This window comes from Nerophis ophidion, linkage group LG23 (assembly GCF_033978795.1).
Source record: "Nerophis ophidion isolate RoL-2023_Sa linkage group LG23, RoL_Noph_v1.0, whole genome shotgun sequence".
Taxonomy (NCBI): Eukaryota; Metazoa; Chordata; class Actinopteri; order Syngnathiformes; family Syngnathidae; genus Nerophis; species Nerophis ophidion.
The window spans coordinates 30,096,793-30,108,940 of record NC_084633.1 but is presented as its reverse complement, the minus strand read 5'-3'; the positions used below and the strand labels follow the sequence as shown (position 1 = coordinate 30,108,940).

The following is a 12,148-nucleotide window of genomic DNA, read 5'->3' as shown; positions in this document are numbered from 1 at the left end:
CCACAGCTAATGTTTTAAAATTCTAAAAATACTATTAAAATAAACAAAAACATAACAAAAGTGAAATAAAAAAGCTTAAAAGTTAAATGTAATTTAGAAAAAGTTGCTATATTGACTAATAAAACAAAGCTGTTTTTTTTCTTTCAAACTGTCATTGCTCTAAACTTAATATTGAATCAAAATCAATGTTATTACGAATTATTGACCTATCCAAGGTTCCCATTACTTCACATCAAATATTCCACTAAGAAAAAAATTTTGGGTGGTAGATTTTGCAAATTTGGTAAATAAATAAACAAAAAAATTATATTTTGTGGTTTTCTTACTGTACTGAAAATGAACCGAACCGTGACCGCTAAACCGAGGTATGTACCGAACCAAAATGTTTGTGTACCGTTACACCCCTAGCCTTTGTACATGATTAATGATAATTTTGTTGATTAACCATAAGAGTTAACTTATTTAACTTTTGTCATCATTGTAACTAACTCATAATGCTTCTGAAATGTTTACTTACTAAAACAATCAAAGTTTACCATTAGAAATGTTTATCCAGGTATCATAATGAAGTGAATTTACTGACAAAATATTTTGTGTGCATTTTAGTACACATTTGAATTGCTGTGTGTCTCAGGAGTACAGTATGTGAAGAAATTTACAAAAAGTGTGGGAAAAAAAATTATGAACAAACCTCCTGCCCTCCGTCGGTGCAGGTGCCGCTGTCTTTGTGACCCGAAAAAGGAAGACATGGATCAGATAGAGGTTTGGAGTTCACCCACACCGACCCAACAGACAGACTGGAGCAAGAGAGAGAGGCATAAACATTAGAAACATTTAAATACCATGTTGTTATATGAAGAAACAAACTGTGTCGAATGCAATTTATCATGTTGAATTAAAATTGTTGCCAAGTACTATTCAGAAAAAGAGGAAACTTGGTTTGACATTGGAGGTTCTATTCATCGTGAATGCCATTTAAACTGGATAAGTTGGCAGTTTTCCCATGACATATTTTGGATTTTGAGACATTTGCCCTCATCTTCATTATGTGGATGTTTAATGGTAATTGGAAACCCCTGCCCATTACAAAAATCCTAAACTATTGTAACTACTGTCGCACAGAAACAAACAAACTCAATGACCTCCTTGGCGGAGGTTTATAAAAAAAATCCCAGAAAAAAACATATGTGTGCGCATGTGCATGCATACCTCTTTGCCGTCTCCAGAGCCAGAGTGAGGTCTTCAGTCCATATAGAAGCTGCTTGGCCATGTGGACTGTGATTGCCTGCATACAACACAGAACATTACACTGAGGCTTCAGTGGACATCGGCTGATCCTTGATGGTGACTTTGTACGCCCACAGCGGCGTTATTACCCAGCGTCACTGCCTCTGTGTTGCTTCTGAAGGTCATAAGAGGGAGCAGCGGGCCAGGAGAGGGAGTGACCACACATTGAGAGGAGGGGGCCACTCCACACAGAACTGTAGGCGGATATTGGGGTCCAGAGGAGGGGACGGCACAGGACGGCACCAACTGAAGAAGTGAAAAATAGGACTTCTTACATGTTAATAAATAATACATGCACAAGGACTTCAATTTGGTTCTAAGAATTATCACAGAAAGGAAATGAACTCATTGTAATGTTTAATGTACAGTAGATGTATGCTACTAGCAGGGGGTTGGTTACATTCCAAATTAATGCCTACAAACCTGAAATAATGGACATAAAAATACATAAAAATGTCTATTATATACATCTCAGTTATTACCATGAATACATTTATATGAATACAGTATAGCAGAGGTTCAAGACCAACAAGCTGATGGGCCCTCTACAGCAGTGGTTTTCAACCTTTTTTCAGTGATGTACCCCCTGTCAACATTTTTTAATTCGGGTACCCCCTAATCAGAGCAAAGCATTTTTGATTGACAAAAAGAGATAAAGAAGTAAAATACAGCACTATGTCACCAGCTTCTGATTTATTAAATTGTATAACAGTGCAAAATATTGCTCATTTGTAGTGTTTTTTCTTGAACTATTTGGAAAAAAAAGATATACAACTAACTAAAAACTTGTTGAAAAATAAACAAGTGATTCAATGATAAATGCAGATTTCTATAAGTAATCATCAACTTAAAGTGCCCTCTTTGGGGATTGTAATAGAGATCCATCTGGATTCATCAACTTCATTCTAAACATTTCTTCACAAAAAAATAAATATTTAACATCAATATTTATGAAACATGTCCACAAAAAATCTAGCTGTCAACACTGAATATTGCATTGATGTATTTTTTTTGACACTTTATGAACTTACATTCATATTTTGTTGCAGTATTATTCAATCAATATATTTATAAAGGATTTTTGAATTTTTGCTATTCTTAGAATATTTAAAAAAAACAACTCAAGTAACCCTTGGCATACCTTCAAGTACCCCCATTTGAGAACCACTGCTCTACAGGGACCAACTTCTTACCGATACATACAGTATCTTGTATAAAATGGTGGTATGGTTGTGGGGTACCTTGTTAACATGTGATTTCTGAGGTAGAGGATATTGGGCTATTCAATTACAATGAAGAGGGCTGCAGTCCAAGGGCTAAAAGGTTGAAAATCAAAATGTGGATGTTTCATCAGAAAGTGCCTACGCAAGTTATATTAATTTGAGACTTAGTTTACTTAATTGCAAAGTAAACACATTGGGTTTCACACTGCGCTGTCAATAAATTTATTATTTTGCACTCGCTACTCAATTCCAGCGTGTGCAGCTAAACAGATTGTTAATAGTACGAACAAACAGAAGCTCCAGAAGTTTTGTTGGTGTTTTATGTTCCTTCCTCAGTTCTATTTCTTTATTTTCTTTTTAATTTCGGATTGTAAGACTGGAAATATAAACCTAAAAGAAACATTACAAAAGTATACCGTCCATTGTGTATTTTGCATAAATAATGTCCATTGTGTATTTTACATTAATGAAATAAAAAAATTGGGGGAAGAGTGGATCGTGAGATCGACAGGCGGATCGGTGCGGCCTCTTCAGTAATGCGGACGTTGTATCGATCCGTTGTGGTGAAAAGGACCTGAGCTGAAGGCAAAGCTCTCAATTTACCGGTCGATCTACGTTCCCATCCCCACCTATGGTCATGAGCTTTGGGTCATGACCGAAAGGATAACATCACGGGTACAAGCGGCCGAAATGAGTTTCCTCCGCCGGGTGGCGAGGCTCTCCCTTAGAGATAGGGTGAGAAGCTCTGCCATCCGGGAGGAACTCAAAGTAAAGCCGCTGCTCCTCCACATCGAGAGGAGCCAGATGAGGTGGCTCGGGCATCTGGTCAGGATGCCACCCGAACGCCTCCCTAGGGAGGTGTTTAGGGCACGTCCAACCGGTAGGAGGCCACGGGGAAGACCCAGGACACGTTGGGAAGACTAGGTCTCCCGGCTGGCCTGGGAACGCCTCGGGATCCCCCGGGAAGAGCTAGACGAAGTGGCTGGGGAGAGGGAAGTCTGGGCTTCCCTGCTTAGGCTGCTGCCCCCGCGACCCGACCTCGGACAAGCGGAAGATGATGGATGGATGGATGGAAATAGAAAGTTTAGTTTTATTACATTCAAGTAACTACATATGTCTACGCATATAGAAATTAAACAACATCCACAATAAATCCTTGCAAACAATGTAACGGCATGTGACTCATCACAATTGAATCTAAGGTGTGGCGTCTACTGATGCACAGAGCAGCCTTCCACGTGTAGCAGATAAATACAGCCAAAAATAAGTGCATGAAAAATACAACTCACCATAACTCTAATGTAGTGGGTAGCCCTCGCCTTTCTTCCAATGCAAAAAAATCTCTCCAAAGACTTTTGTTTTTTTACTCAGTTTTGCTAGTTTGTGGGCTTATTTTTTGGCTAACGTATCTGGTGCGTTATACGTGATACATCATTGGCGAGGACAAGAGTATAGATATATAATACAACAATATATATGTGTCAGTAGTTCCAACAGATTTCTAATTCTATGAATTTTTATTTCTATTCTAAAAATTATGTATTCATATGTTGTGAAATATTTCATGTATAGATACACATATGTTAGGTATGTTATTTTTGGTGCAACTTTTCATGCATAAACAAATTAGCAAAAATGTTTCGTGACTAACCGTGGCCCCCTTGTGTTGAGCTTCCTGCACTGCGGCGTCCACTAGCAACCTGGCTTCACAGCTGGGAAGAGGCACGCACTTCAAGCCTGCAATGCGCAGCTGCAGACGGTCCACCACATTGTTTAACACACTCTCCTGTACACACAGCACCCAGTGCGTCTGTAGGAATAAAGGACGGACTGTTAGGGAAACAAGCTTAAAACAATCAATCCATAAATAAAATGTCATTTGTATAGATAGCTCAGGGGCGTTCAAACTATAGCTCGATGGCCAAGTGCAGCCCACCAGCTACTTCAATTTACCCGCGAGACCATACAAATAGTAATTTGGCAGAGAAGGGTATTTTTATATTAAATTTGAATATTTTGGATCTGATGTTAATTTATCACCATTTAGTGAACAACATAAGTAACTCATATGGAAGTGTGCTTTGATGATTGTCATGGAGCAGGAAAAAAACAAATAACACCCAGCATAAAAAGTCAACACACATGGTCACACATAACACAACCTGCTCACAAAAGTTTGTGAATATTATAAAAAAACTTCCAAGCAACATTTAAATTGTGAAATTACACCCATTTAAATCCTTTGCAAGGCATGATGGGACAATGCAAAACAGTGTCTCCAGTTATCCATGTTTGACTTTTAGCTGCTAGATATTCCTGACTGATTAAAATGCATTAAGGAGGTTGTCACGGAAGTAAACACTGTAGGAGCTTCTACTTTTACATACTCCTACTCCTACTCCTACATACTTTTTTTTTTTTTCCAAGATGGCGCTGCTGTAGTGGCTGCTGTAGGCAGGAGCTCTGTGCTCTTGTGTCATCCTTTTGTGTTTCCCTCTTGTTTTCATGTCTTATTATATTTTTTTGCCTTTTGGTCCGGGACCCTTTGGGACTGTGTGACAAGGGGTGGCACTTTCGTGACCTCTGTGGTGCTTTTTTTGTGGACTTCTGGATCTGCCTCCCGGGAGCCTTTTGGCTATGGAGACCAGCTGCTGGGTGTCTGCTACACCAGAGTATGTTTGGATATACTGGAGGAGATGCGGATGAAGGGACAGGGCTGCGGAGCTAGCACTGAGCGCTGGGACGGAGAGGCTTCGCGGTGTCTTGACTGGGTGAGCAGGTGTCGGACACCTCAGTCAACTTGGACGTATCCTTGCTCATCCATTCGGACTGGACACTGGCCGAGAGTAGAGTCGGCTGTCTTGGTTGCTTTGTTGGGTCTGCTTCTGTCTCTGGCCATGCTCCCTCCTCCCCAGCAGACGATGGCGTGGAACACCGCAGAGGCCACCACAGTGGATATGTTTCTTTTACTTTTTATTCATAGCTGTATGTAGAAGTGTCTGGTTGTATCTGCAGCTTTAATGTCTTTAATGTCCTCTGTGTTCTTTGATGTTTCCCTCTTACACACATGAAAGAGGGATGTGTACCATGGTTATGAGTTGTTCTTTTTTTTTTTTTTTTTTTTTTTTTTTTCCCTTGGCCTCAGTCTGCACCTCCTCTCCAGGGCCCAGGCAAAGACCGATTTTTTTAATTTTATTTTAATCTTCTATTTTTTTCTCCCCCCCCCCCCCCCTTTGTTTACCTTTATCTCATCTTTTTTGTAAGGGGCGCTGGAAGCCGGCAGACCAGTCAGCGATCCTGTTCTGTCTCCCTGTAATGTTTGTCTAAACTTGAATGGGATTGTGCTGAAAATTTTAATTTTCCTGAAGGAACTCTCCTGACGGAATAAATAAAGTACTATCTAATCTATCTAATCTAATCTAATATTCAATCAAAACAATTATTAATTATATATCCATTATATTATCATTATTTTCATGACTATTTACATTGTAGATTGTCACTGAAGGCATCAAAACTATGAATGAACACACGAGGAGTTATGTGCTAAACAAAAAAAGGTGAAACAACTGAAAACATGTTTTATATAATAGTTTCTTTAAAATAGCCACCCTTTGCTCTGATTACTGCTTTGCAAACTCTTGGCATTCTCTCGATGAGCATGAAGAGGTAATCACCTGAAATGGTTTTCATTTCACAAGTGTCAGAGTTTTGATGCCTTCAGTGACAATCTACAAGTTAAATAGTCTTGAAAATAAAGAAAACACATTGAAATGACAAAAGTGTGTCCAAACTTTTGGCCTTTACTGTATATTTACATACAGTATACATATACATACATACCGTATTTCCTTAAATTGCAGCCGGGGCGCTAATTAATTTAAAACCTCTTCTCACTCCTGCACTTACCAAAGGCATGCGGTAAAAGTAAGCATGCGCTACTTATTTTAAAACCTCTTCTCACTCCGGCACTTACCAAAGGTATGCAGTAAAAATTTGAATGTGATGTAAGTTTGGACCTTAAATCCTACTGAATAGCTCTTAATCTTCTTCCCTTTATGCGATTTCAAATTACCGGTATTAAAATCAGCCTCCTCCATTTTGAAAATGATGACAGGGGAAGTGTCACTCGTGACGTCACGAGTTTGACCAGGCGGTAATACTTAGCATGCGCTAATTATTTTGGGAAACGACTTTGACCCGGCAGTAATTCGAGGCAGGCGCATACTATATGCCCTGCGGCAATTCAAGGAAATACGGTATACAAATATATTTACATACATACATACACACACATATTTTTTTAGCCCAATGCCTCCCAGTCAACAAGTTTGGACACCCCTGGTACCAAACACATGCCTCAAAGAGCTTCACAAACTCAGCCCCTGCAATATAAACCCACATCCGGGCGAGGAAAACAAACAAATCTGCCCTGAGTCACCTCTTTTTTCTTTTTGAAGGCAGTCTCTATCACATCATCCACAGCACTGTTGATATCAGCAGACTCAAAGATAATGATGGGGCATGTGGCTCCGATTGTAGGGGTTACAGAGACTGGGACACCCATCCCAGCTGTGGCTTTACACAGCTTCATGCCGTCCTGGAGCAAAATAAAAAAAAACACACCTTAGTATAGATTATGTAGGTATCCCCAATGCTGGTTGAATATATATGTCTATATGTGCACCTGCTTGTTGCCACTGTAGGTGACATAGCTGATGTTGGGGTTCATGGCCACATTAGCAGCCAGTGAGATGTCACTGCCAGTCAAAACACTGAGGGCCCCTGCAGGGATGCCTGCAGCCATGAAAAGTTGAGACAGCAGAAGCATTGGAGCGGCAGTGCACTGACCAGGGACAATAATGACAGCGTTACCTAAGGAAAATACATAGATTTTAGTGTCGCACAATTTCTTAACAGAAAAAAATAAATCATGATAAACTTGTACGTCGTCAACCCAAAACAACTTTCTTACCCATGGCTAGCGCAGGCAAAACTTTGAGCATCAGGGGATAGAGAGTGCAGTCATCAGAGGTAACCACTGCAACCAAACCTGCAAAACAGCAAAAGCATATACAAGGAAAAAAAATGAACAAATCTGTAACATGAAGAAATGACTCATTGGTGGGGAAAATGAGAATCGCAACACGTAGAGCCCTAACTGTATAAGTACAATACCTTTAATTGCCACAAACAATATGGATTAAATAAGTTAAAAAACAGGGGGTTTTACCTGATAAAGCAACATTCTCTCTAAAAGTTTGAGGATCAGCTGAAAGTTCCTCGCTGTTACATTCCATGACCGTCAGTGAAAGGTGGAAAAAAACACCCATAACAAAACCCTAAAAAATCCTATTGTTGGTCATCTCAACCCTTTAATAAGTGGAGTGAAGTGTATCATATTTATATAGAGCTTTTTCTCTAGAGACTCAAAGCGCTTTACATAAGAGTCCTGCACAAGGGACACAACGGCAGTGACTAAGATGGCGGAAACTGGAATCGAACACGGACCCCTCAAGTGGCGGGCACGGCCACTTTACCATAAGATCCACGTCGCCTCATATAAGCTTCTCACTGTTACTAAAAGCATTCCAAATGTAGCTTTGCACACTGATAAACACTTACAGGCATAAAGTAATGTACTCACAAAATGTGCAGTAACAGTTACACTACATCACGTCTTTTTAAGGCATCTTCGTGTTGGAAAATGTTAAGTGAATTGAGCACTTTTTCCCCCTGCAGTTAGTGTCATCAAATCACTTTCTATTAAAGTGACCATTGAAAAATAACTAATTAATACTTTGCTCATTTAAATGGACCTTCTAATGCTGACAACAGCGGCACTTTTTTTATTTTTTTATTCAGGACCGAAAAATATTTTCTACAGGTAAAATTATCCTCAAAATAGACACAGTAGCTATTTTAGGCTTGTTTTCTAACAAGTTTTAGCACATTTTTGGACCACCCACTTTTAGCTCCAAAATGTAGGCAGGCTTGTATCAACCTGTTGACATCCTCTACAGAAGACTGGAGGCAATTTCATATTTACTAGTATGTTTTGGTAGCATCTTCATCCTTGTGCAGAATTTGAAGGAATGATATAATATGGCTGCCAGATGCATTGGGTTGTAGCAATACAACTGAAGAAGGAGTCCGACTGCTTACGTTTCCAAGAGATGGGAAGATGAGGAAAGTATAGGCCTCTCCAGTCAATATGAGAGAGGAGTGCAATGTGCAGCGATCCTTTTAATGATTCTGATTTCGAAGAAAGCTTTTTGGTGGCCGTTTGGGTGGAACATTTTTTAAAAGGTTCAAATGTGATCCCGAAAATCAGGAGCACCCTGGGGTGAGGAAAAACTGAGTTAGAACCTGTGGAAAAACAGAGAAAAAAGCGCATACTTGGTTCTCAAAAACGAGAAAAGAAGAAGGTAAGCTGCAGGTATTTTTTTTTTCATCCTCTTCTCCTGATGTTTTCCTCAAGGTGCTTGAATAAATCCTGAAAGAGCATGAGGAAACCGTCTACGGTGTTTATCGAAGAGGAGCTGGAAGACCAGGGAAGTCTGTAAATGGCAATTATTTTATATTTCTCCTTTGGTTGTAACGTAAAACACATCAGTTTAGAAAGTAATTAGGGACCAGGGCAACAAAAAAAATTAAGTGATGAATATAATAGTTGTACGATACTTTATTCCCACTGTCAATCTGGCCAAATGGGCTCCAAATACTGTAGATGATACCACACCAAGAAGGGGGCGGCATATCTAATCTGGACAAACAAAGGGGGCGTTCCAACTTCCAAGTACAGTTACCGGTATTTATCTACTAATTACTGAAAAACTAATTGATATTAAGGTAAATGACTGCCAGATTCATTTTTAGCAGAATAAAATACATTTATAGAACTTGTCTGGTTGGTAGAGCAGTAAAAATTAAAAAACATGATTTGACCATGGACCAAGCTACTTCAGCTATATTAGGTTGAGTAGTGTATAATGAAGGTGTAAAAAAACTCACGGCACAGCAGGCAGATCTGGCCCATTACATCATTCTACGCTGCCTGCAAAAGCTTGGACAATTGTCAATAAAATAATTCATCCTTTTTACTAAATGTATTTGTTTTTTCCATTTTGACAAAAAAAATATTTATTGCAGGAATTGTATACCTTTATTATTACTATATTATCTGATTATGCAACAAATATTTATTTATGAAGCCTTTATTTATTCATGAAACAGACGTTTTTTGTCAAAAGTGTTTAATAGAAATGCAAGCATGTTTATTAACACATGTTTCATGTTGTAATTGTAAGCATGTTCAAAATAAATTCAAACCACAACTTATAGATCCCTTTCTTTCATGAAGAAAAGAATATAAAGTGGTGTACAACCTGATTCGGATGACTTGCATTGATTGGAATCAGACAAGATTCACAGTAGTGCTGATAACTTCCACATTTTCGATTTTGTTGTGGAGGAAAAAAAATGTCCTCCTTTCTGTCCAACACCACATGAAAGTGGTTGGTTTTAGGCATCTTATTTGTCCAGCTTTCATATTAATTTTTTTACTTTACAAGAAATACATTGACGGAAAACTCCGTAGCTTGCTAGCTTGTGTGCGCTCTGGCTTCCTGAGACTCTCCTTTTGTTAGCCCATGCAGGGTATAACAGCAGCGCTTTCATTGTGAAGACAGGAACTATGCGGTCGGTCTGTAATGTTTTGACAGCAGGTACGCAGTGAGAGTCTGTTAAAATAAAAAGTGCTTATCGCCTTCTTGTCAGCCTTTTTTTTTTCCTCAATACTGAGTTCACTGCAACCAACGCCATCCAACAATATCCTCGGGTGCCATGAATGTCAATCAAGTGACAAAAGTCACGTCATGGAGAAAATTGATAATAGCAAATTTTAAGGCCAATTTTTTTAAATGCTTGGCTGGCGATCGACTGACACACCCACGGCGATCGACTGGTAGCTCGCAATCGACATAATGGGCATCCCTGCCCTATTATAATTTGTTGGTAAAACTCTGTACAGAAAAAAGTCTGATCAAACGCGTTGGCAATTGTGTGGTATCATTAGGCGAACACATTTATATTTATACATATTCACCGTTACATGGGGCCCCTCATAAGGCAACCAAGAAAACGAGTGACACCCTTGCTTCTATCAAAACCTCTACAGAACTTATCACAAATTAAAATAGTGGGCTTGTTTGTGGCGACATGGCCTAGTTTGCCTACCCAGTGGCTTCCAGTGTGCAATGAGCCTGTCTCTGAGCTGAGCCCAGCTGCTGTAGTACTGCAACATTCGAACCAGGGCGGAGGAGCTGAAGGAGGCTTGACACAGGTCACACAGCTCAGTGACGCTCTGGCCATGTTGCCCGAGGGTACTCGCCAACCTGTTATTAGCAGACAAGTGTCATGCTGAAGAGGTTGGGAAGGGTCGGAAACGTGTAAGATCGTGATGTTTCGTTTACCTGAGCAGGACTTTGGACCTCTGGTAGCAGGAGAGGCCACTCCAAACATCAAAGCCCTGAAGGGCAGAGGATATACACTGGGAAATATCAGCCTCTACAGCGCACATCGTGTGACACACGAGATCACCTAGACAGCAGGCGCAGGGGGAAAAACATATTCAGTGTGTTTCATACTTTCATGTACAGACTCTTTCCAAAAAATGTGAATATCATGAAAAAGTGTTTTTATTTCCATAAGTCCATTGAAAACATTAAACTTCTATAGATTATAGATTCAGTGCCCACAATTTAAACAATTTCAAGTATTTAGTTGTTTATTTGTACATAATTTGGGTCTTCAGCTCACAAAATCCACAAAAATAGGATTTCAAAAAAATAGAACACTGTGAAGAAATCAGCCCAAATTTTACAGGGCATAAATGATGAACCTTCATCTCTAAATCTCCAACTCTCCTACTGCATCTCCAATTTCATTGTTCTTTGAACCTGTTTACTGCACAATAATGACAATAAAACTCTATTCTTTTATTCTAAACTCAAAGTTTGTCATAAAATGCTTCACTTTGGTTCAATTAACTCAGTTAGGATCAATATGGGGAAGACTGCAGACTTGACAACTGGCCAGAAGACCATCATTGATACCCTCCATAGGATGTAAGCCACAAAGGTTCATAGCAAAGAAGGCTGGCTGTTCACAGACTGTTGACTGTTGTGTCCAAGCATATCAATGGAAAGCCGAGTAAAAGGGCAAAATGTGGCAGGAGAAGATGCACCAGCAAAAGAGCTGACTGTGGGCTTTGGCGGATCATCAAACAGACAAAATTAATGAATATGGCAGAAGTAAATTTCTTCACAGTAATTTACGTGGGTTTTATGAGCTGGAGGCTTAAATTATGTACAAATGAACAACTAAATACTTGAAATTGTTTAAGTTGTGGGCCCTGTATCAATAATCTATGGCAGTTTAAGGCTTTGAATCGAATTATGGAAATAAATACACTTATCTATGATATTCTATTTTTTTGAAAGGATCTGTAATATCCCATGGCTGTCTGAGTGGTTTGTAGTTATAAGTCTCGACAGTAGATGGCATTGTAACCCCCACATGGAAGGTGCTCTTTGATTTATCATTATTATATAATCACTGTTGTGAAAGCTAGAAAC

At 39.4% G+C, this 12,148-nt stretch overlaps 1 protein-coding gene across 1 annotated transcript in view; it reads right to left on the bottom strand.

Annotated features, from left to right (window-relative positions):
* The window catches only part of LOC133541034 (aldehyde dehydrogenase family 16 member A1-like), a 28,386-nt gene that overhangs the window by 12,172 nt on the left and 4,066 nt on the right, over positions 1 to 12,148 (bottom strand). The window contains exons 3-11 of the mRNA XM_061884074.1: positions 10,985 to 11,111; positions 10,749 to 10,906; positions 7,486 to 7,563; positions 7,198 to 7,385; positions 6,952 to 7,110; positions 4,162 to 4,320; positions 1,377 to 1,533; positions 1,210 to 1,285; positions 692 to 797 (exon numbers count right to left, since the gene is read on the bottom strand). Of these exons, the coding sequence (XP_061740058.1) occupies positions 692 to 797; positions 1,210 to 1,285; positions 1,377 to 1,533; positions 4,162 to 4,320; positions 6,952 to 7,110; positions 7,198 to 7,385; positions 7,486 to 7,563; positions 10,749 to 10,906; positions 10,985 to 11,111 (1,208 nt within the window). The remainder of the gene's footprint in view (positions 1 to 691; positions 798 to 1,209; positions 1,286 to 1,376; positions 1,534 to 4,161; positions 4,321 to 6,951; positions 7,111 to 7,197; positions 7,386 to 7,485; positions 7,564 to 10,748; positions 10,907 to 10,984; positions 11,112 to 12,148) is intronic.